Source organism: Gorilla gorilla, chromosome 16 (assembly GCF_029281585.2).
Source record: "Gorilla gorilla gorilla isolate KB3781 chromosome 16, NHGRI_mGorGor1-v2.1_pri, whole genome shotgun sequence".
NCBI classification, from domain to species: Eukaryota; Metazoa; Chordata; class Mammalia; order Primates; family Hominidae; genus Gorilla; species Gorilla gorilla.
In genome coordinates this window covers 51,024,194-51,049,840 of record NC_073240.2, presented here as the reverse complement: position 1 = coordinate 51,049,840, position 25,647 = coordinate 51,024,194, and the positions used below count along the sequence as shown (strand labels likewise).

The 25,647-nt window shown below is 46.1% G+C and overlaps 1 protein-coding gene across 2 annotated transcripts; it reads left to right on the top strand.

Annotated features, from left to right (window-relative positions):
• The first annotated feature begins 551 nt into the window (after positions 1-551).
• HDC (histidine decarboxylase) lies at positions 552-24,356 on the top strand. Of its 2 annotated transcripts, XM_019010494.4 has the most exons (12): positions 552-685; positions 2,893-3,065; positions 7,793-7,906; positions 8,764-8,886; positions 11,637-11,771; positions 12,029-12,172; positions 12,635-12,701; positions 13,527-13,689; positions 13,781-13,871; positions 17,963-18,061; positions 23,058-23,159; positions 23,297-24,356. In XM_019010494.4, exons 1-12 carry the CDS (start codon positions 655-657, stop codon positions 24,041-24,043), a joined length of 1,989 nt encoding a protein of 662 aa, XP_018866039.1. In that variant the 5' UTR covers positions 552-654; the 3' UTR covers positions 24,044-24,356. The 2 variants fall into 2 exon arrangements, with proteins under 2 accessions (XP_018866039.1, XP_018866040.1); XM_019010495.4 differs by lacking the exon at positions 17,963-18,061.
• The last annotated feature ends 1,291 nt before the right edge of the window (positions 24,357-25,647 follow it).

Below are 25,647 nucleotides of genomic sequence, written 5' to 3'. Positions count from 1 at the left end.
TGTTTTAATTTCTATTCTTTTTGGCTTATAACTGTGTTTTCTCATTCTTTACAACAACAGGTAGTATGTTGTAATAGAAAAATCCATTGTGGTCAATGATAACTTCTGCCTGTTCCTGGGCACAGGGGGCATCACTATTAGTGCCTGTTCCTCCCTCCCTACTGCTGATAAGGAAACAGGGGCAGGAATAATACTAATAATTTGTGCTACTTTTTCTGCATACCCTTGGCCTTATTCTGGGCTACTGAGCTGGGAGCTTGTCTGAGGCTGGAGCTCTATTGTCTGAATCCAGGGGCAGAAAGAACTGAGGGCTCTTTTACGGCATCCACCTGGAGGCTGCCTGCAGGCTTGGGTTGCTAAGTGCGCTGCTTAATTTAGAAGCGCCTTTTATCCTGGCTCTCTTGACCAGTCAAAGTTGTGGTCGCTGTTTTCAACAAGGACTGGGGAAAGAAAGGGTGGAATTAATTAAACCTAGAGGAAGGGACTTTGAAGGGCGGAGCTAAGGTCAAAGAAAGAACCCTTTAAATAAAGGGCCCACACTGGCTGCCAGGGAGTGCGCACGACTGGCAAGAGGGAAGCCGGGCTGCTCCACGCCTTTCACACCCTCCACCTCCTGCGTGTCCATCTGTGAGAAGGGGCCAGAGCCCAAGGGAGATGATGGAGCCTGAGGAGTACAGAGAGAGAGGTGAGCAACGGGCATCCCTGGCCCTCTTCCCTGCTGCTACTCCTGCAGGAACGGCTGCTGGTGGGTGGCCCTTAGATTCTGGGGTGACATTTGATGGGAGCATTAGAATTGCCTTCTGAGAGTTGGCACCAGCAACATTTTTTTTTTCTGCGAAAGGAATGTGGGATCAGAGTGTAAAACTTTTCTCAACCACTCTTTCATTCTCCCTCTCATATACCCACTCTCACATATGTCCACACTACCGTGCCTTGCTTTTCCTCCCCACTTTCCCACAAAATTGAGGATTTGGATCCCTGAGCCACTAAATGGGAAAAGGGGATTGTTCATATTCTGAAACAGAAAAAAATTTTCTCAATATTCTGTAATCACTGCAAATCTTTTCTTTCTTAACATTCATTCCTTCATGTGTGAATCTATCAGTAACGTTCTTTCATTTAGTCATTCATTTCATAAATATTTAGTAGGTGCCTACTCTGTATCAGGCAAAACCAAGTGGTTATCCAGTTTTCAGGCATGGATCTCCCTTAGCAGGAAAGTAGGTAGTTGCTTAAAAAAGAATCTTGAATGTCTATTTCTATAATGTTTTATATCCTCCTACTCACTAATTAGTGTGCATTAGCTTATTCCATTGCTTTCCTAAGGCACTGTCAGCTGAGAGCAAGTTCCTGTGGATATTCATCTTCTGAGTGGAACACAAATACATTTAGCACTGTTCCTGGACCAGTGGAGGGTTAGGTCTAGAGCTCTCAGATCTCTGGTGGGGCCCTGCTGGAGAAGAACCAGGATGTGAGAGGGTTGAAGGGGAGCAGAAGGAAGATAGAATGGTGTGGAAATCTACCTTTGTCTCATAAGTTTTGTCTGGGGTTGGTTCTGTTCTTAAGAACTTTGCATAAGCTGATGCAGAGGGGAGAAACTGAGTCCCCTCTCCTAGGTAAAAGCAGCCCAGGGAGTACTAAGGAATGGATGTTGAGACAGACAAAGAGATATGTACACACACACACACACACACACACACACACACACGCACACACACAGCAACAGAGGCACTGAAGACTGCAACCTGAAAGAATAAATAATTTGCAATAGTTTCAGAGTGTTCGACTTGACTTTTTTTTCCTTCCTTACTGATATGTTCATTCACTTGATACATTTTTTTTAGCATCTAAAAAATATCCTAAGCACTGAGGTGTTGATGGAGGCAGTAGGAGGGAGAGAAAGTCATTAAGATTTGGTGCCACGTTTCCCAGGCCAGGGCAGGGGGCTTGGTCTGGATCCATGGTTGTGCTTTAGGGATTCTGTGAGCCTCAGAAATTATACACAAAGTTCTGCGTATATGTAAGCCTACAGTTTTAATCAGATTCTTGAATTAAGTCCTCATATGAGTCCAAAAAAGATGAATAATAACTGATTCAATGGGGATGGTGAAAAAATAGATTTTTTTGTCCTTTATCGGAACTGGGCATGGAATCTTTCTATCTGTGCTAACAGATATAACTGGTGGGTGTGTGTGTAACAATTTTTGGATACAAAGAGCTATAGAGTTTCTATTGAACCTATAAAATAGTTAATAGATGTTCTGTTTCTGAGAAGGAAAGAAAGGTAGGAGAGACAATCAAAACTGAAGTGGATAAAGGAAGGGGAAAGAAAATGAAACGTTTCACTTTGGCGCTAGAGTTTTGTGCTTTGGAGATTTTCCTTTTTGTTCATTTGCTCACTTAGAAACTCCCTCCATCATTCATTCACTCCCTCACTCTTTTTTTAAATTCTGAAGATAAGGTCGTGCAGGGGATCAGATCCTACCCTCGGCCCATGAATCCGTCTCTCTTCTTTTTTTGAGTCCAGGCTGGAGTGCAGTGGCGCGATCTCGGCTCACTGCAACCTCTGTCTCCCAGGTTCAAGCGATTCTCCTGCCTCAGCCTCCCAAGTAGCTGGGATTACATGTGCCTGCCACCACGCCCGGCTAATTTTTTGTATTTTTAGTAGAGAGGGGTTTGACCATGTTAGTCAGGATGGTCTTGATCTCCTGACCTCGTGATCCGCCTGCCTCAGCCTCCCAAAGTGCTGGGATTACAGGCATGAGCCACTGTGCCCGGCCAAATCCGTCTCCTTCTTTACCACGTCTCTTGGCCCGGACCTGAGAGGGATGGGCACAAATCAGTCAGGCCCAGTCAGGGGATTTCAGCCTGATTTCTCTATGTCACTTCTAGGGAGAGAGATGGTGGATTACATCTGCCAGTACCTGAGCACTGTGCGGGAGAGACGTGTGACGCCAGACGTGCAGCCTGGCTACCTGCGAGCCCAGCTGCCTGAGAGTGCTCCTGAGGACCCCGACAGCTGGGACAGCATCTTTGGGGACATTGAACGAATCATCATGCCTGGGGTGAGACACAGTGACCACAAGGGCAGTTCTGGATTTCAGGGCACAGAAGGGTGGGTGGTGGCCTGAAGAAAGACCTGCTTTGGGTCAGCTTGGGATGAGAATGCATCCTTCAGCCACTTGGCCACCAACACCCCAGCCCATCTGCTAGGCATGTGGAGGGTAGGACTTTGACTGGTATTAGGTTTCTTTTTCTTTTTTTTTTGCGCAGTTGTGCCATGGCATGAGGTTTCTGATGCCAGGGCAGGGCTGGCCAGAACACCTGCATTCCAGAGCACAGCCTGGCAGAAGTGTGGAAGTCTAATGGGATGGGTGGAGAAGTGAACATTTTGTCTGAGGGGAAAGGACAACTGTGGATAGTAAGACAGGGGAGAGGAAGCTGGAGGTAGTGCCTGGCCCTGACGACGGAGCCAGAGACTCTTCTATACAGTGTCTGAGACCACACCAAAGAGAAGGAAGGAAGTGGGGAACACATCCTGGCAAGGACACGCTGGTGACCAGGTTGCGTTGGCCCAGGAAACTGAGTGGGCCCTGGCAACCCCTCCTGTCCCCTCTGAGGTCTGGTGATTGAGCTGCTTTTCAAGAGCAAGAAGGGACTTTCCCTGAATCATTGATACTTTCCATGACGGAGGGTGCAGCCTGGGATAGTGCTGGTGGGGCCAGGAAGCTGATGGAAGCTGGCTGATGCATGGGCTTGAGCTGGAGCCTGCCTTGATGGGTGGTGGACACCCCTGACCACTGGCGGTGAGGAGCTCTGCCATGGTGCTCATGCTAAAGTGGCATCGACTCCCTTCCTGTGGCGGGGCTCCCTGCCATGTGCCAGCTCTGTGCTGGCCACATGACATGCTATCTAATTTAATCTTCCCAGTGGCCCTGTTTTACAGATGAGGAAACTGCTAATGCTCAGAGAAGTTAACTGTCTTGCCCAAAGTCACAGAATTAGTACCTGGTAGATCCAGGATTTTAACCTAGACCAGTCTTACTTCACAGGCTGTGCCGTTTCTCCTACCCTCTGTCACCTCTACTGGTGAGTGCCTGAATGTGCTTGGCTAAGCCTGGGCCCCTAGCATTGCCTCTCTGGCTGCACACCCCCACACAAGCTGTGTCTTCCCTCTCCCTGCTTGGGGCATTTGTGTTCTGAACCACACATGTTTAGAGGCTCTTCCTGAGGCCAGCTTGAGGTTTGCCTTCATCATTCCCAAAGAACTTTCGACTTCAATGTGACAAAAAGGCCAGGCGCGGGGGCTCACACCTGTAATCCCAACACTTTGGGAGGCCGAGGCAGGTGGATCACCTGAGGTCGGGAGTTCAAGACCAGCCTGACCAACATGGAGAAATCCCGTCTCTACTAAAAATACAAAATTAGCTGGGCATGGTGGCACATGCCTGTAATCCCAGCTACTTGGGAGGCTGAGGTAGGAGAATCGCTTGAACCCAGGAGGCGGAGGTTGCGGTGAGCTGAGATAGCGCCGTTGCACTCCAGCCTGGGCAACAAGAGTGAAACTCCATCTCAAAAAAAAAAAAAAAAAAGTGACAAAAATATGCCTAGAGGCAGGGGTGGGAAAATATTCAAACTCAGAAAGTGATGGCAATTTTGACTTTTTTTTTTTTTTTTTTGAAGCAATAGAGACAAGGTCTTGCTATGTTGCCCAAGCTGGTCTCCAACTCCTGGGCTCAAGTGATCCTCCTGCCTCAGCCTTCCAAAGTGTTGGGATGAGAGGCCTAAGCCACTGCGCCTGGCCATGAGGGCAATTTCATACAAAGCCACTCATCTCTTTGACCATTCAGCCTATTTCACAAGCATCTTTTGAAAATGTCATTATCAGTAAGGCTTTACGGAGGCTAGATCCTGATAAGATTATCTCCTGGATTTTATTCTGTAAAATGCAATCTGCTGAGGGGCTAACTGTAATCTGGGAGTGAGACTGAAAGCAACTGTCAGAAGAGGTGGAAATGAGCTGATTCATTTGATCAAAAGGAATTCCAGCAGTTGCTGTGGGTATGGTCGGTGAGGCTCATTTCTGGAAAGAGGTCTGTTTGTTTTTGATAAGGGCTCTTCTGGTTATTTTATCTTATTTATCTTACAAGAACAGACTATTGTCTCTTGACAGAGCTAGGAGGTAGAAGCCCTTCTCTGGGGTTTCCAAAATACTATCACTAAGCACAGTGATAATGACGGTCAAATCTCTCAACTCATCTCTCAGGCCACACCAGCCTCCGAGAGCTGGCCTGAAAGCAGTTGGCCCTTTGCTTACTCATTTTGCTCAGTGCCTCATTGAAAACTGAATTAGTTTTTCTCTTCCTGCCACCACCTAGAAAATAAGAGAAGAAAAACTCTCTTTCCCCTTTAATTCCAACCCTGGTTAGACAATCCTCATTTACTTTTCATGAGAGAGAGAGAGCATACCCATGGGAAAAGTCAGGACACCACCCTGCTCGGGTGTCTGGGCTTCTGCCTCATTGTGGTCACCTGTCCCTATGGGGTATGTGTGACCACAGGGATGTGTCCTCTCTCTGTCAGCCCCAGTTCTCGCCTGCAAAACAGAGATAATGTGTAGGCCCTACCCCATAGGGTCCTGTGAGAAGTAAGTAAGAGAAGGCTTGGAGAGCAGGAGATGTGGTTATTACCGATCATGACTCTTGCATGGTGAAAATTGGAGGAAGAGGTTTGATTCTCTGAGTCAAGTCAGGATATGTGATGTGTCTGTCACCCACATGATTAGTTTACCGTTAATGTTAGAGCTTAACATTTCACACATTTCTTGCCCATGCCTCCACCCACACAACAACCCTAGGAGACAGGATTTATTTTACGATGAGAAACTGAGGTTGAGGGAGGTGCAGGAGAGGCTCCTGGTCTTATGGGGTCTGTACTGTAAACACTTTTTGAGACCTCCTTTTGAAAAACAAAAAAGAAGGAGGCTGGACACGGTGGTGCATGCCTGTAATCCCAGCACTTTGGGAGGCTGAGGTGGGTGGATCACGAGGTCAGGAGTTCGAGACTAGCCTGGCCAACATAGTGAAACACTGTCTCTATTAAAAATACAAAAAACTAGCCAGGCTTGGTGGCGGGCACCTGTAATCCCAGCTACTTGGGAGGCTGAGGCAGGAGAATCTCTTGAACCTGGGAGGCAGGGGTTGCACTGAGCCAAGATGGCACTGCTGCACTCCAGCCCTGGTGACAGTGTGAGAATCTGTCTCAAAAAAAAAAAAAAAAAAAAAAGAATGAATCTCAAAAGAGACCCACACAAATGGTATGTTGGAGCTTAAGTTCATTAGCTTCATGGTAAATCTACACGGTCACACAGCTGGTTAGGGACTGAAGTGGGATGGGAACTTGTGTCCTTGGACTTAATTCTTAGGCTCCTTATACTATACACGCTGTCCAGGACAAGGTCCTTGCTCTTGAAGGACTCTAAGTATGTGTGGACAGTAAAGAACAGGATGATGCCCTAAGAGGTTATCAAATGAGTCCTCAGTAGAGTGAAACATCTAGAATTCTAGAGTTCCATCGCTCAGGGAAGGGATTGAAGGGAGCTGTGGGAGCTGGGGGGAGAGTTCGAGGAGGAAATGAATATTTAGTAGCTTTCTAAGAACTGGCAGGTTTTGGAAGGTCATATCTTTATAGAGAGTGCCTTTCTATCAGGGGACACAGCATTGCTCAAAGACATAAATGCAGAAAGGAACAGGGCATGCTTGCAGAGCAGTGAGATGAGGAGAGATGAGATAATCCATGAGGCCGATGAACCACCAGGGCTGCTTCCGAGTTCTGATGGGGGGCCCTTCCTGCCCACTCAGCTCCTCCTTACATCCGGTTTTGATTGTGGGCTCAGGGCTTAGCCTGGAGGTTGGCCTCCCATACGCTTGGTCTGGGCTCTCCTCTCTACCGTCTCCTTTCCTCACTACATTCCCAATGTGATGCTTAAGGACAGCTTTGAACCCATTCACCCAGACCCTCTGAGTTGCATGCTCAGGGAGCTCAGTGCTCCATAAAACAAAAACAAAAGATGCCTTTTGCAAGAAACTGGATGAAACAAGTAGTCTGCTTTTCTGGAGCTCACAGTCTGCCCCTCCTTTTTTTTTTTCGAGACGGAGTCTCGCTCTGTCGCCCAGGCTGGAGTGCAGTGGAGCGATCTCGGCTCACTGCAAGCTCAGCCTCCCGGGTTCACGCCATTCTCCTCCCTCAGCCTCCTGAGTAGCTGGGACTACAGGCTTCTGCCACCCCACCTGGCTAATTTTTTTGGTATTTTTAGTAGAGATGGGGTTTCACCATGTTAGCCAGGATGGTCTCAATCTCTTGATCTCGTGATCCACCTGCCTCGGCCTCCCAAAGTGCTGGGATTATAGGCATGAGCCACCGTGCCCGGCCTGCCCTTCCTTTTATTGCTGGGCAGGGGCTACATGAGGGGTAAGTACTGGGGACTAATGTGAATACCACCCAGAATCCCACAACTGGGTTACTGTAGTGATTTTCCTTTTGCATATTTCCTTCTGGACTTTGCATATATGAAAAGGCTCCACTGATGATCTAGCATAAGACATGGGCCACATGAGTGACAAGAACACCAGTGAACAAGTCTGATTTTCATGGAGTTATGTCACTTATTTCTGCTTAAAAGTGTCAGCCCATCTCTAGAGTGACACTTCACCTTGCCAGAGATGGTCTCTGGAGAAAGAAAGCCTGCTGGAAATGCCTCCTGGTGCCAACTCTGTGCATGCTCTGCCTCCAGGTGGTACATTGGCAGAGCCCCCATATGCACGCCTACTACCCAGCCCTCACCTCTTGGCCCTCCCTGCTAGGAGACATGCTGGCTGATGCCATCAACTGCTTGGGATTCACCTGGGTGAGTAGCAACGGCTGTAACTACTGGCAATGGGGAACATAGCAGGGAGTGGTATCCTAGGGCAGACATATTTTGTCTTGGTTTCTGAATATGGCTCCACAATAAATATTAATGAGGGCTATATTCTTTAAGCTTACGCTTTATTTTAATTTTCTCATCACATCCTTTAACCCTATGGAATTACGAGTATTGATCACATTTTGTAGGTGAAGAAATCGAGGCTTAAGCAACTTATCTCCCCCAGATCACACAGCTCATAGAGACACAGATAAGACTTGGATACAGATCTGGTTATTGCCACAGTTTGTGACCTTACCTAAGCAATTTGATGCCTATTGAGTCACCACTTCCTCTGTGCTCTTGTATTTGAGTAGCTGGAGATATGTCCTAAGACTTCCCTTAATAACCCCTTAAGCACCACTCAGCTTTAAATGGTGCCAAAAGCCTTCCAGAACATCTTTTTATTTTAAGCCTGAACTCCTATGGGTGTGTGGGTGGGTGGGCGGGGGTATTCATATCTTTTCTAGGAAAACTTCCCCCTGGGCATTTGAGGACTTCTCAGCTATGTATTTTAGCGACTTGGAGAACCAAATCCAAGCCAACCATTTCTAGGGCTGTTTCTCCATAGAGCCTTGGAGAATTCGCCTCATTGAGGGCAGCATGAATCCAAAACCCAACGTTATTTTCTCTTTTTGGTTGACAGAGAGTGGACCAGGAGAGAGGCACATGGCCTAACATGACCCCTTCTCCAGAAAGGTTCCCATTGACACCATCAGGGGCAGACATGTTTCTGGAGCTCGTGGGGGCACCTCAGTGCCCTGGGGCTGTGCAGTTTGAAGTTCCTTTTCCTTTCTCAGGCATCCAGCCCTGCGTGTACAGAGCTGGAGATGAACGTCATGGACTGGTTGGCAAAAATGCTGGGACTTCCAGAGCACTTCTTGCACCACCACCCCAGCAGCCAGGGCGGAGGCGTCCTGCAGGTACCTCCCTTGGCAAAGCTTCACCTAGCATGGGGGCTAAGTAGCGAAAGACAAGCCAAACCCTAACCTGGCAATTCTCCCGTTCTCCATGGAGTTTCCCCCACATTACCCACACTGTCATCACCAACACCACCATCATCACAGCTTCCACCTCTACTCCCACCTCAGCTTCTGCTTCATTCACATGTACTGCTACTTCCTTTGAAAGAAATTAAAGAGCCAACACATGATCACATTTCCATTATGACTTGATTCAGGTTTCTTAGTCTATAATCTGACAATTCCTTTTTGGTGTCCCATTTTGTATCTCACGGTAAAAGCGGAAAGGAGAAGGCAAGGAGAGGACTTCTCTTTCTCTCCCTGCTAGGTTCAGGAGATCCCTTGCAGTGAGAGCAATTAACAGCATAAACTGATTAATGGTATCCTCTGACCCTGTCTTCTGGATACTTGTCAAATTATGGTTCTTCAAATATTTCTTTTTTTCAAGAGTAGTGCCATGGAGTGGAGCTTTCTGGGTGCCTCCCATGGACCACACACATTGTTAGGTGCTTTTGCATCTATAAATCCTTGACGTTCATGAGGGCTTGGTTCTAAGACATTTGAGATTCCTCAGATTCTTGAATTCTACTTTAATGTATGTTTCCTGGTTTTATAATCTATGAGACAGAGATAATAATACTATTTCCCTCAAAGAGTATATGCAAGGATTCAATGAATTCTTTTTTGAAATAAAAATCGTGGCTGGACATGGTGACTCACCCCTGTAATCTCAGCACATTGAGAGGCTGAGACAGATGGATCACTTGAGCCCAGGAGTTCAAACCAGCCTGGGCAACATGGTGAAACCTGATCTCTCCAAACAAACAAAATTAGCTGGGTGTGGTGGCATGTGCCTGTAGACCCAGCTACTTGGGATGCTGAGGTAGGAGGATTGCTTGAGCCCAGAAGATTGAGGCTGCAGTGAGCTATGATTGTGCCACTGCCCTCCAGCCTGGGCGACAGTGTAAGACCTTGTCTCAAAAAATAAAAAAATTGCCATGTTGCTCTGAGATGAGAACCAGGAAGTTCACTGGGTCCTCTTGCTAGCTAAGTGACTCCCTCTCTCACTGCAGCCTTACAGCAAGATTAAAATCTGAACCTCGGAAGAAAGACAAATTGCTGCATGTTGTGGACATTTTGGATTGTCAGCAAATAGTTACAACTTCAGATATCATATTTGGGAGAACATGCTAAATGTCTACGGTACTTGATCTTGCTTTTCATCTAATTATGTCAGGAACCCTGCAGGTGAATAGTACCATTCCCCAATGTTTTGAGATAAGAGCACTGAAGTTCAGAGAGATGAAATAATTTGCCGTAGCTTACACAGCTGATAAGCGGAAGAACGAGGATTCAAACTGATGCCTGTCTAAATCCAAACCATGCTTTCTCCTGTATCGTCAGCCATGTGAACTTGAGTTAGTCCCATCACCTCTCTGAGCATCACTCTCCTCATCTGAGTGTGACAAGAATCATAATTATCTCAAAGAGGTGTTGTGAGGAGCAAGTAGAATGCCAGAAAGTGTTTTGTAAACTATGAATTGCAATACAGATGGAAGGTGTTGTTACCATTATTATTATTTTTAAAAACAGGGCCTGGTTCTGTCTCCCAGGCTGGAGTGCAGTGGAGCCATCATGGCTCACTGCAGCCTCCACTTCCTGGGCCCAAGCAATCCTCCAACCTCAGCCTCCCACGTAGCTGGGACTACAGGTGTGCACCACTACACCTGGCTTTTTGTTTTTTGTTTTTTTCGTAGAGACAGGGTCTCACTATGTTGTCCAGGCTGGTCTCAAACTCCTGGACTCAAGGGATCCTCCCAAAGTGCTGGGATTACAGGCGCGAGCCACTGCACCCAGCTGATTATTATTATTATTATGCTACATACTTCTTTACATAAATAGTTTTCTTTTTATGGAGTAACTCCCAGGCACTTAATATCTGTGGGATCTGGTCCACACCACTCTCCATGACAGTGTCTGCCAGGCATTTTTAGCAGGATTCTATCAGCTGTATGTCACTTGAAGATTTCAAGAAGCAAAGACATCAAAGACTGGGTGAATGAATGATAAGGAACCATAAAGACTCCTGTGAAGTTTCTGAGGTGGCCCCAAAGATTTCCACAATCATGGCCAGAGCAAAATCCTACCCAACCCTTGTTTGGATAATCTATACTCCCATCCTGGGTAGCAGTTAAAGGGATGCTCTCCATTTCATAGACAGAAAAGAGTCTTCTGGAGGGGAAATGTTAGCCCAAGGTCACAAGAGCCATTGACAACTAAATGGGCCCAAGTCACCAGCCTCTCACACAGGCCAGGATCCTCTCTCCCTGGGGAATCAAACTCCATATCCATTTGTGTAATAAGCTGAGAGTTCTTCTTTTAAATATGTTTTATATGGGGAGCAAACACATCTAGGAGGGACAGAACATTCTCTTTTTGGTTTCTGTGGCCTCTGTAATAGAGAGGGTGGTATTAGGTGCAAGCTTATTTTAGAAGGCAGAATAGGAATGAAAGTTGGGGAGGGACATGGGCACCTTGGGCAGGAGGAGCTGTGTATTTCCTTCTGTGAATAGCTATGACACACACACACACAAACACATACACACACACACACACACAGAGAGAGAGAGAGAAAAAAAAAACTAGAAAACCTGGGGAAATTTGGCAAGAGAATACAGAAAGGCTGCCATGATAATCCTTTTCCCCTGCAGAGCACAGTCAGTGAATCCACTTTGATTGCCCTGCTGGCAGCAAGGAAGAACAAAATCCTGGAAATGAAAACGTCTGAGCCCGATGCTGATGAGTCCTGCCTAAATGCCCGACTTGTGGCCTATGCCTCTGACCAGGTGAGTTGCCTGACGCAGGACAGCCCTTCGGGTTGGTGCTTGGCTTCTGGAATCTTGGTCCTTGAGCAATTTTTTTCTAGATGTGAGCACGCTGGGGTTCTGAGCAGCTCAGACATGGGAGCTTGTCTCCAGCAACTGTAGGGAAGACAAGCTTCCAATGATCATATTTGGTTCCCGAGTCTTAGGCTTCAGCAGTTTCTGGGGGGGTGATCATTCCAGGATGACTCTTTGCTGACAGGTTTCTGTGGCCCTTCTAGGCTCACTCCTCTGTGGAAAAGGCTGGTTTGATTTCCCTTGTGAAGATGAAATTTCTGCCTGTGGATGACAACTTCTCACTCCGAGGGGAAGCTCTTCAGAAGGCCATCGAGGAAGACAAGCAGCGGGGCTTGGTGCCTGTCTTTGTAAGTCAGGATATATGCCTAAGCTTAGAATGATAGAACTTGGATGTGAGGAAGGAATTTTGGCAGAATTCAGGTAAGTAACATGCTGCACACAAAAGCAGAAAGGTCCTCCCATACAGTATTTTACACATCATGAGGTGCTATCCATAGGTGTGTTATGGAATAAATTTTGTGGGTCATAACCAGCATTAAAAAGAAATATAGTATAAAATATTAGAGTGCACACATATAGCCAGAGTATGTATTGTTTTATGAAACTTTTTTTCAAATACACATGTATACATGTACTAGATTGTTATATAAAATGTGTTTCTTACGAGCCATGGTAAAACACAGTCTGAAATATACACTGTTCTGGTGGGATGGATGGGAGTAGATCACGTCTGTGGTGAAATCTTTCTCAGGCCAAATGTGTCACGTGAGCCCACCCTCCTGTGTTAACTTGCTTTAATTTTCCCCTAGGTCTGTGCAACACTAGGGACCACTGGGGTCTGTGCATTTGACTGCCTGTCAGAGCTGGGCCCCATCTGTAAGTATCTTCCCTCTCTGGCTAGGAAGACAAGGAATACATTTTTAAATGTCTCCTAAAGCAAGGACCTGAAACCAGCTCTATGGGATTATTCTTGTTCCTCTTTGGTCAATGCAGAGACATGGGAAGAACCACCAAAGGTCATGAGGGTCTCTTCCAGGGATCCCTGGACATTGCCTTTCCCAGTGGTGTGACAAGAGTTAGAGGTGGCCTACCTTGCCTCCTGTCCTAGGAGGCGACAGTAGGACAGCCTTCGGTTTTCTCATCCTCTTACTTGTATGTTGAACTTTACTTAATGCAGGCTATATCCAAAATACAGTGTGAATTAGGCTAGAATAGAAATGCTTTCTATTCTACCTTCAGAAAAGGAAAAGGGTAGGGTAGGGGAAATCATGGGAGAGATTAAAGGCAGAGAGGAAACCCAGATGGGGCTGTTTAATCCCCAAGCAAGAAACCACTAGGAAAGAGAGATACCTTCCCTCTAACTTTTGTATTCGGTGCACTGACATTGCTCTCTGTGCTGGTGGGAAATTGATTTCTGTGCCAGGATGTTCTAGGCTGAGGCCAAGAGGGTGCTGGCCCTTTACCCAGTGGAAGAAAAAGGCAAGGGTGAGGCTTTGTAGACTTTCCCGTTAGGAGGTAATGATGCCTCCTTCAGCCCCACTTCTTCGAACTGACTCCACCTGCTCCCATCTCCACACCCCTCCATTTCTCATTTAGCCAAAGCACATCATCCTTGCAGCCCACCACTCAGCTTGGCCAGGTGCAAGACATCTTTCCCCACTTCATACCTCCCCTCCGGCCAGGTGATGTTTGCCTCCTCAGGTGCCCGTGAGGGGCTGTGGCTCCACATCGATGCTGCTTATGCAGGCACTGCCTTCCTGTGCCCCGAGTTCCGGGGGTTTCTGAAGGGGATTGAGTATGCCGACTCCTTCACCTTTAATCCTTCCAAGTGGATGATGGTGCATTTTGACTGTACTGGGTTCTGGTGAGTGTAGCAGCCTAGCTCCGAGCACGCAGGAACGCCTTGCCTCCTCTGGAGAGACCTCAGCCACTAATGGCCATTTGCAAACCCACAGGGTCAAGGACAAGTACAAGCTGCAGCAGACCTTCAGTGTGAATCCCATCTACCTCAGGCATGCCAACTCAGGCGTGGCCACCGACTTCATGGTGAGTGGCCAGGGATGGGCAGCCTAGTGGTCTCGGGTGGCCAGTGGGAACTGTAGGCGTCTGACCCCCCCAAAATCTGTACGGTGGCTCCCTTCAGAAGGCAGCACACTATGAGCTCATCTCATAATACTGCCAATGCATACCTTGGTTTCTAATTGTGCCTAAGTATATAGAATGAAACCCAGAAAATGGTTAAAAACCCTAGAAAATGAGACCAGCCTTTGAGGCAGTGTGCACATTTCCTGAATATTTGTGGCATTTTTTAATTCCCAGAAATGCTCTTCCTACCACAGGCGGACCAGTTCCTTCCGCCTCCATCTCGGGTCATCTTTTTTGTTTCTTACCCAGAAGCAGGGCAGGGTGGAGAATTTCCCTGGTGGGGAAAGGGCCTTCTTGCTGAAATCGCTTTTGTTTTTTTGTCCCTGACAGAGGCGCTGTGGGGCAGCTCTGTGGTAGTGATGGGCTGCAGGACTTGTGTGAGGTTCTGGAAGCCTCCAAGCATTCCTGACTTTCCCAACTGACTGCGCCTCAACTCTCTAACTCACTCTCTCTCTCTTTCCTTTTGTTTTCTTTCTTTCTTTCTTTCTTTCTTTCTTTTTTTTTTTTGAGACGGAGTCTCGCTCTGTCAACCAGGCTGGAGAGCAGTGGCGCCATCTTGGCTCACTGCAACCTCCGCCTTCCAGGTTCAAGCGATTCTCCTGCCTCAGCTTTCCAAGTATCTGGGACTACAGGCGTGAGCCACCGCGCCCAGCAAACCTCAACTCTCTTGATCCCACATCCTCAGCCAGTATTTTGCCTGAGGGAAACGAGTTCTTAACAAATTGACTCCGCAGTTTGAGGATGAGCCCTTCCTTCACTAGTAGGGGGGACAGGGATGTAAACGAATGTATTACACATAACCTGGCCAACGGAGGCAGCAGAGCAGAGTGGGGGCAAGCTTGGTTTGGAATTCCATTCCAGCAGTGGCCCTTTGGGAAACTAACTGGACCTCTCTGAGCCTTGCTTTCCTTATCTGTAAAATGAGAATAGTGGCATTGATTCATAGGGTATTGTGAAGCTTAAATGGGAACACGTGTGGATCACCTAGCAAAATAGCCGTGTGGCTAGTGCTCAATATATGGTAGGCATAGTATTTCTGAAAGCTCTTCTTTGAAGCTTCAGAGATTTGTTATGACAGTGGTTAGGCATGTAGGTGCTAAAGCCAGATGGCATGTGTTGGAGTCCTGGCTTTCTGTTTACTAACTTGTGTGACCTCGGGCAAGTGACTTAAACTCTGTCCAGATTTCCTCTTGTGTCAAATGAGGCTGATGACCACGGTTCTGGCTTCTTAGGCTTGCTGTGAGGATTATACAAATTAATACGCTGAAGCGCTGAGAGCAGTGTCTGACCCCTGTAAGCGTCCTTACTTGTGAAGAGATGGTTTTATCTTATCTTCTTGGACAACTGAAGTGTCTTGCCCTTTTAGTCTTAAAATAATAGCTTCATCATCACTTGATTATACTGGCTATTCTCCCTTGGACCAGTCCACACCCTCTTTAGATTTTTGAAGCTTTTGGATTAGAATTGCAGCGGTAAGCCTCACGGCTTACTGGTGGTGACAGAAGACCCTCTAGAGGTAAAGAAAGAAAGAAAAATAATGGTTCTTTATCTCCACTGCTCCTTCTGGTAGGTTTTCAGAGATTTTTAATGAAAAATTAAAAAAATTCCAGAACAGCCCAAGGGTCAGATATATTTAGGGATAACTGTACGTTTGCTTCCTGAGTGTGAATTGATGCCCATTCTCCTATGAGTGTATTTGGGTCATCATAACTGAGGAGCATTATATTCACCCTTGCCCTTTTGAATTTCATGTTACCATTTAAATTCATTTACCACAGTGCCTCAGGATCTTCCTGGGGTTCATTCCTAGGAGTTTGGAGATTTTACAGTGCTCTCTGTCTTCCAGATAACTCATAAAAATGTTAGAGTAAACTCTTCCCAGCCCTGCTCTGGGGAACCTTATTATTTTTACCTCTCCACCCAGAAGGCACTGCCTTACACTTACCCTTCCCCCACCTTTAATCCTATGGATTTGATTTTCAAGTCCATGAAGAAACTCCTAGAAAAGTGAAGTTGCTATCTTTTTCATGATCCTGAGGGTCCTCACAGCTACTCTCACCTGGGCCCAATGTCTTTCCCACCCAGGTGGCTGCAGCTTTGAACAGAAGCTCAGTCCTGCTCTGAGATGAGCCAGAAACAGGGCAGCATCCCAGGAGAGAAGACTTAGGGGCTTAACCCCTGGGGTCCTGGAATCACCTAAAATCAGGGCTAGATTCTCTGACAGCAGAGAAGCTCCCTGTTTTCTGCCTCTCACTGGACAGAGAGCACCAGTGGAGGGAGCGTTACCTTAGCCTTGGCAAGGGAGCCCTGCAAGGACCTTACAAGGACACAGAGGAGGCTGGAGATGCCTCAAGGTAAAGAAGAGCCCTGTCAGGCTTTATACGTCCAGATTTTTTGATCCAACAGAAAATGTTGGCTAGAACCACTCTGCTGAGTCAGCATGGATCAGTTTTGGAATAGCGACAAGAAAAGGAGCAACTGGGAATAAGGAAGATTGTGAAGAAATCAAAATAAAATCACCTCTGCCTATCCTGGTTTATTTGCTGGTAAAATAAAGTAGCTCTCTCTATATATGAAATAAATTGGCTATAACTATCTGGAAACCAGAACCTTTTGAGAGATGATCCCTATCATCCGTTTATTATTCTCTTGGAGTGTCCATTGGACAAGAGGTGGAGTTGACACTTTCCTTGTTACAAAAATTTTGTTCCATTTTCAGGTTTTGATGCCTTCTGCTGGCACAAAACCCCCAAGCTGCTCCCCAGCACAACAGGGTTTTGCTTGGAAATCAAAGGCTTAGTAGTTTTCTGCTGGGGAAACATTGTCCATCAACAAAGGGGTAACATCCCAACTGTGCCTGGCTTAGGAAACTGGGGTGAAGGGTGAAGGTGAGGACATTTGTGAGGATTTGATAATCTTGTGTATGGGCAGATAAATACGCAGTGGGACAGACATTTATTTTTAGTCAACAGAAATTGTGGTAGAAACTTTCTGACGTTTGAGGGAGATGTCATTAGGAAACCACGTGACTCATTAGAATAACTGCAAATGTTTTCCAAATCCTCTGCTCTATTTTCAGATCTGAGAAATCAGTCTGAAATTGATTTGGAAATTTTCAGATGTATGGTGACTGCAACCTTGAACTTTAAGCTCTGTTGAATTTGGCCACCAGGAGCAAAGGGTCAATTTTCATCTAACAGCGGCAGAAATTTGGGTGCTCATTTGAAATCTGACAGCTGGAGTGATGGCTCTCAGATCACAGGAATCTCACAGGAAAATGAACAAGGCAGTGTAAGGTTAAATAGGGGTCATCTTGGCTCTAGACAGAAATGCTACTGTGATTTGTAGCTCACATTTTAAAATAATCTAAATAGCCAACACCTACTGACAACTTCTTCTGAGGCTGTTGGCGTTCTTTGTCCTCACACCACTTGCCCAGGAGGTGCAATTGGTTCTTTATGTCCTGGACTGATGAGCCAGTGAGGTGGCACTACCCAAGGTCACACAGCTAGTAAGTGGCACAGCTGGAGGCGAAACCTAGGTCTGCAGGGCTCTAGTGTCTGCGCTCTAACTACTATACTTTACATTTTGGGAGGAATAAAAATAGAACTTTATTTTCTGCTATTCAAGGAATATAGATTCATTTAGAGTAAAAATGTATTTCCCTTATGTTGAATTTCTGGGCCGGGATGAAATGTTTAAAGCAGCACTTTAAAGCAAAGTGCCCTTCTCATTGGTTCAGGGTAATGGACTTGACTTCCACTTGTCTGGCTCTCAGACAAGTGACTATTGGCCACCTTCATCAGTGATTTGGTCACACGATGGGGCAACCCTTGGGGAGCTTGGCTTACTCCTTAGCAACAGCTCCCAGAGTCATGATGACATCGTCCATCCCTGGAGGGCTGGGCAGGCAACAGATAATGCCCAGAAATGCCCGAGGGAGTGGGGCATCCTTGTCTCTAACCTTGGGCACTGTGTTCCTTTGTTTCTAGCACTGGCAGATCCCCCTGAGCCGACGGTTTCGCTCTATTAAACTCTGGTTCGTGATTCGGTCCTTCGGGGTGAAGAATCTTCAAGCACATGTCAGACATGTATGTAGCATGCCGCTGAGGGGGCTGAGCCTGTGTTCCTCTGTTTTCTCATGGCGAGGAAGGCTGGTTTCTACTTTGCAGATCTGCCTAGGAGACTTGCGGTGTGTGGTTCAGGTGTCTGGGCCTGTTCCTCAGCTCCTGGGACTTGATTCTCTTTGTTAACCAGAGGAGCGCTGAGCACAACATGCCCTGAGGGCTGCCTGATGCCTGTCCTCTGCTGAGTGTCTCACCGTTCCCCTTGCTGTCACTGAGCACTGGGGAGGGTTGGCCCCAGAGTCTGGTTTGCAGGAGAGAAAGAGAAAGTAAATCAAGGGGAAGTGTGTGTGGCCAGGGTAGGATCCTATCTGCTTTGGAATTACCTCAATGGTCACAGCTGGCTGAATATTTTAGCACTATTATGATTATGCCTGAAATAAAGCTCTCCTGGCTTGGACAGGTAGACCTACCAAGTCTGGAACAAACCTCCCTGCATCAACAGGCATTTATTGAAGGCCTATTTTGCTTAATTTATTTCTATTCAATTCAACAATTACAAGGTATTGTGCTAAGAAAGGGACACAGAGGTAAATGAGACAGGTGCAGCCTCTCTCCCATGTTCTTCATGGAAGAGGCGGGACTTAACTAAGAACTCTGGCCACTGGCGTTGTTCTCCCACTTCTACAAGAGTCCACATGCAAGACAAAGCCATTGATAAAAGCAGTGGGGGAAGCTGAAGACACTGTCCTTTCTGCCTATGTGTGTCTTTGTCCTTCCACCTTTCCTCTAGGGAATTCCTTCTTGGTTAAACAAACACAAACCAAAACGAAGTGGTGGAAGCGGTAACTATGACTTTTTTTTAACATTTAAAAAAAATAATTATTATGCTTACGTAATAATTACGTATATATTTATGGGGTATGTGTGAGGTTTTGATACAGGCATACAATGTGCAATGATCAAATTAGGGTAACTGGGTATCCACCACTCAACCATTTATCATTTCTTTGTGTTAGAAACATTCTAGTTCCATTCTTTTAGTTAGTTAGAAATGTACAGCAAATTATAGTTAACTATAGTTGCCTTATTGTGCCGCCTAACATTAGATCTATTTAATTGTATTTTTGCGCCCGTTAACTATCACCTCTTTATCCCCCATTCCCTGCTACCCTTCCCAGCCTCTGCCAACCATCATTCTACTGTGCATCTCCACGAGCTCAGTTTGCTTACTTTTTAACTCCCACGTTTGAGTGAGAACATGTGAAATTTGTCCTTCTGTGCCTGGCTTATTTTGCTTAACGTAGTGTTCTCCAGTTTCCTATGACTGGTTTTAATGTTGGTAATTTTACCTTTGTAATCACCACTGGTTGTTTACCAATGAGCAGCTGCCACCAACAATATTGAGGAACTTTAGGCACTTTGTGCTGTTTCTAGAAATGCAGACTCAAGACTGGAGGGTTGTGGGTGGGGAATGGTTGGTGGAGGTTACAAGTAATTAGGAACATTTTTTTGCTTACAGTTTGGGACTGGATATTCAATGTGCAGATCCTGACTAACCTCCCTTAGCACTTCTGTTCGCAAGTCAAACCCCTGAATTCCTATTAGCAACCCCATTGCCTACCATATGAGGCCCACACTCCTGGGCCTGGCTTTCAAGGACTTGACGATTAGCTCCTACCTTAGCTTGGGCATTTCATCGACCCATCCAGACCTCATGCTCAGTCCATCTCTGCACCTTCACCAGTGTCCTTCACCTGAACTACCCTCTCCTCTCCAAATGTTGTGAATGGATTAAATTCTGCTTCCACTAGAAGCTTTTCTGCCTATTCCATCTGTTCTGGTTTCTGCTTCATTAGCATTCCTGTGATCACCTACTCAAACACCTTTACAAAACTGTGCTCAAAGTTCTTCCAATGTCCCACAATAGAAGAAATGGAATTAAAATAAAGTTGTTTGATATGATTTGATTTTATCTCTTCAACTTGACTGTGATGATAATTATTGACACTTGCGTAATGCCTTCAATACAAAAATAAATTCTAGTTCTCCATTAGATCCTTAGCACAGTGCCTGGGGTGGTCACTCTAACCTGGCAAGGCTCAGAGGGAGTAATTGCCCTGCTTGAGGGAAGAAGGCCCGGGACTTTCCCTGAAGCCTCCCAATTCCAAATCCTTTCTTCATAGTTCTGGGCTGCTTTCTACTACACTGAGCTCTTGGAAAGTTATATAAAATTAAATTTCATATTTCTGTGTTACAGAGAAGTGCTTTAAAGAATGGATTTTTAGTTCTACCCTTTACTGTTTGATGACCTTAGACAAATTACTTAACCTTTCTATATTTGTCTGCCTTATTTATTTATTTATTGTTATTTATTTTTGAGATGAGGTCTCTGTTGCTCAGGCTGAAGTGCGGTAGTGCCATCAGAGCTCACTGCAGCCTTGGCCTCCCCAGGCTCAGGTGATCCTCCCACCTCAGCCTCCTGAGTAGCTGGGACTACAGGTGCATACCATCATGCCTGGCTAATTTTTTGTATTTTTTGTAGAGATGGGGTTTTGTCATGTTGCCCAGGTTGTTCTCAAGCTCCTGGGCTCAAGCAATCTGCCTACCTTGGCCTCCCAAAGTGCTAGGATTACAGGCATGAGCCACCACCCCTGGCCATGCCTTCCTAATTTATAAAAATGAGAAAAGGATACTACCTCTCTCAAATTAAATGAGATAATATATATGCAGCCCTTAGCACAGGGTCTACCTACTACTCAGTTAAGTACTCAATGAGTACCTCTTCCTCTTCTCTTCTTCCCCTCCTTCATCATCTCCTTCTTCATCTAATTATAATAAATTGTCATCATCATCACCATCATCATCATCATCATCCTCATCTCCTATCACCTACAATAGGGATTGGTAAACATTTCCTATAAAAAGCCAGATACTAAATATTTTTGGCTTTGTGGGCCATACTCTATTGTAATTACCTCTGTACTACAAAAGCTACCGTAGACAATATGTAAACAAATGGGAATGCTGTGTTCCAAAAAACTTTACAAACACAGGTGGGGGCTATATTTGGCCATGGCTGCACTGTGCCTGCCCTTGACCTAGAGCGGTGCAGGGCACTGGCAGCAGCTCTGCTTTCATGACCCGTAAAGTGGGGCTTTGGAGGTGGCAGTGCTGCCTGTGCTCTGTATTCTCCTCTCTCCTGACCTCTGCTTCTGTTGTTGCAAACAGCATGTGTTGTAGGAGAGATAAAAGCACAGTGGGAGGAGATCTACCTACTGTCACTTGTACCTTGGGAAAGTCACTTTCCCTTGGTTCCTTCTAAAAAATGGAAAGATTGAGCTGGGCACAGGGGCACGTGTCTGTAGTCCCAGCTACTTGGGAGGCTGAGGTGGGAAGCTCAATTGCTCCCACCATAGCCCAGGTGGGAGTTCTGGGCTATGGTGTGCTGTGCCAATTGAGTGTCCGCACTAAGTTCGGCATCAATATGGTGACCTCCCAGGAGCAAGGGATCACCGGGTTGCCTAAGGAGGGGTGAAGGGGCCCAGGTTAGAAATGGAGCAGGTCAAAACTCCTGTGCTGTTTGAAACTGACCACGCAGGGGAGAAAGGGGCTCTGAGAAAGATTTGGAGAAACTCATTTCATTATGGTCAAAAGACAGGCTCAGGGCCAGACATGGTGGCTCATACCAGTAATCCCAGTACTTTGGGAGGCCTAGGAAGGAGGATCGCTTAAGCCCAGGAGTTTGATACCAGGGTGAACAACCTAGTGAGACCACTGTCTTTACAAAAAAATTAAAAAATGTAGCTGGGCATGGTGGTGCATGTCTGTAGTCCTAGCTACTCAGGAGGTGAAGGTGGGAGGATTACTTGAGCACAGGAGTTCAAGGCTGCAGTGAGCTTTGATTGTGCAACATGCCTCTGTACTCTAGCCTGTGTGACAAAGCAAGACCCTATCTCTCAAAAAAAAAAACAAAAAAAAGAGGTTCAGCTAACTCCGTTGCCCTCTCTTGAAATAGAGCAGTAAGTGTGAGAACTAACTGATAGAATTACTTAGCGAATATTTTATTGAGATCTTCTGGATGCTTGGAGAAATTTTTAAAAAGAAAAGAAAAGGCAAGTCCTGTCCTTGTTTAGTTAGTAATCCTGGGTTAAAAACAAAAAGCAAAAAACCCCAGAACATTTAAAAAGATGGTATGAACTTCAGTGGAAGATTAATATAATACAAAGCCTTTAACATTTTAAAATTGTAACAAAATATTCATACCATAGAATGTACCATTTTACTCATTTTTAAGTGTACAATTCAGTGGTATTAAGAATACTCACAATGTGGTGTGACCATCACCATTATTTCCAGAATTTTTTCATCATCCCGAGCAGAAACTCTGTATCCATTAACCAGGTCCAAAACCTTTCCATGATGGGTGGAGACAAGATGTGAAAAATACGTTCTCTATGGAATGTCAGAAACAGGGGATGAAAAGGGCATTTGGGGTACATGGTGAGAAGAGGTTTGAGAGGCAAGTGAAGTATGTAGGCTTAGGATGGGGCAGGGCCGCCACTAGCCCATATGGCAACTTGATGTGCACTACAAACAGGCATCTCTTCCTTTAGGCACATGCAGCTTGCATGAGGCACCTGGCTGGGAACGCAGAGCATGGACTGGGCTTTGGCCCTCACTTGCCCACTTGGCCAGTCAAGGAGCTGTGAAATCAGGAGTTGAGGCCGGGTTGCCTGGACTGCAAAGCACATGCCTTCTGGGTTCTGGGGCTGAGTTGAAAGAGGGCACTGAGATGAGTTCTCGAGGTGGATCCGATGTGACAGGAAACAGGGCGCCATTGGAAATTTTCCAGCTTGGAATGTGAGCAAAATCAAATGGAGATGACAATGAGGCAGAAGCCGCTTACAACGGCTGTGACGGGAAGATGGCCCTGGTTTAAAACCATTTAGCAGTCTGAAAGTTTAAGCATAGTCTCTTGTCTGATGATTAATCTCAGTTCTCTTTATACTTGCAATTCCAGGGTACTGAAATGGCTAAATATTTTGAATCTCTGGTCAGAAACGACCCTTCCTTTGAAATTCCTGCCAAGAGGCACCTTGGCCTGGTGGTTTTTCGTCTAAAGGTAATACTGTCTTCCAAGCCCCTCTGTGAATGATGTCATGTGGTGCTCCAGAGCCTCTCGGAAACACAAATGCTGGGCTCTGGGGATGCTGACAAGGGGGTGCGATGGAGACTTCACTTCCTTTATTTTTCAAACAGGGTCCTAATTGTCTCACAGAAAATGTGTTAAAGGAAATAGCTAAAGCTGGCCGTCTCTTCCTCATCCCGGCCACTATCCAGGACAAGTTAATCATCCGTTTCACTGTGACATCCCAGTTTACCACTAGGGATGACATCCTGAGAGACTGGAATCTCATTCGAGATGCTGCCACTCTCATCCTGAGTCAGCACTGTACTTCCCAACCCAGCCCTCGGGTTGGGAACCTCATCTCCCAAATCAGGGGCGCCAGAGCCTGGGCCGGTGGAACGTCCCTTCAGTCTGTCAGTGGGGCAGGAGATGATCCAGTCCAGGCCAGGAAGATCATCAAGCAGCCTCAGCGTGTGGGAGCCGGTCCCATGAAAAGGGAAAACGGCCTCCATCTTGAAACCCTGCTGGACCCAGTTGATGACTGCTTTTCAGAAGAGGCCCCGGATGCCACCAAGCACAAGCTGTCCTCCTTCCTGTTCAGTTACTTGTCTGTGCAGACTAAGAAGAAGACGGTGCGCTCCCTCAGTTGCAACAGTGTGCCAGTGAGTGCTCAGAAGCCACTGCCCACAGAGGCCTCTGTGAAGAATGGGGGCTCCTCCAGGGTCAGAATCTTTTCCAGGTTTCCAGAAGAGATGATGATGCTGAAGAAAAGTGCCTTCAAAAAACTCATCAAATTCTACAGCGTCCCCAGCTTTCCTGAATGCAGCTCTCAATGTGGGCTCCAGCTGCCCTGTTGCCCTCTGCAGGCCATGGTTTAGACCCAGGGCCTTCAGCCAGAGTCTGAGTATATACTTCAGGGACTCTGTGAACCCCTCACAATTGTATGCCAACTTTGTGTGCTTATGTGTACATGCATTTTTCTTGGGGTGAGTTCATAATTTTAATCAAATTCTCATAGGGGTTCATGACCCACAATAGGATACAAACCAAGAGTTTAAGCCAGCATGATCCAGATGGGTTCAGCAGGCTGGTCAGCGAGAAAGGGCCGAGGGTAGACAGGCAGCTTCTGTGGTTCAGCTTGTGACATGATATATAACACAGAAATAAATTATGCTTGTCCCTGAAACAAAACATATCCTGTGTCACTTAATTGGCTGCTGAAACATTGATTAATTAACCAGTCTGGGAGCTTAAATGCATGTACTTTTTTTGAAGCATCAGTTATGAGTCAGGCACTGTGGCTCATGGTTCATAAATGAGGAAACCAACGTTTAGGTCACACAGCTTTAAACAGGCAAACCCAGGTCTCCTGGCTTCCAGTGAAGCCCAGGCTGTTTCCACCATGCAGTACTGCTCAAAGTTGGACCTGAACAGGAGCTCACAGCCCAGCAGGCCTCTCTGGTCCTCCAGTACATTTAAATGTTTCCTTTCTAGGTTTGGAACTTGTGCATTTTCCCCTTTTTTTCCTGAACCCGGTAGTCAAATAAAAGCTATGCTCACAAGTGGCTTGCCCATAATTAGTTCAGAGGCCAAACACATAATTTTATTTCCATTTCAGATGGTACTTTGATAGGTTGTGACTCTGAAATGGGTTATGTAAAGAGTATTAAAGACAAACAAAGCTGGACATTAGTTGGAACTTTAAGGATAGATGTTAAACAGTAATATACTATCACAATAGGGAAAAGGGTCCCATGTGAACTGAACTCAACTTGGATTTGTGCAGAGGTGACTAGGCATTTCACAGGGTGAATGGGAGAATAGGGAGAAGGCCAGCCTAGACTTAGAAGAGTCAGGAATGTGAAAAATTACAAAAAGCGGAAAGTGGTTGATGTGAAACCCCTCTGGGTTTGCTAACTGGTGCTTTTTGAAGTAAGACTCTTACCCTCCCACAGAGACTGGGAGTCAGGGCCCTGTGTTCAGGGGTTCGCTGGAACAAACAGTTAATTCTTTCGGCAGCTTTGAGTTTTCTTAAGCAGGCACTTTAAGGTGAGCTAGGATCATCTTAGGGATGTGGCCTTGAGCTGTGAGAAACTGTGTTAGTGTTTGTTCAAGTCTTTATAGGCAAAGGTTGAGGCCTAGTCGAGAAGGGGGCTCAGAGGAGCTTAGCTAGAGTTTGGTCAAGAAAAGAATCTTTGTTAAGAGTTTAAAGCTTTTTTTTTTTTTTTTTTTTTTTTTTGAGACTAGTGCTTTCTCTCTTACCCAGGCTGGAGTGCAGAGGCACAGTCATGGCTTACTGCAGCCTCGACTTCCTGGGCTTGAGCAATCCTCCTGCTTTAGCCTCCCAAGTAGCTATTTATTTTTGAGATGGGGTCTCATTCTGTGAGTGCAGTGGTGTGAACACAGCTCAGCTGTCTTTCCACCTCAGTCCCCCGAGTAGCTGGGACTACGGGTGCACACCACTATGCCTGGCTAATTTTTA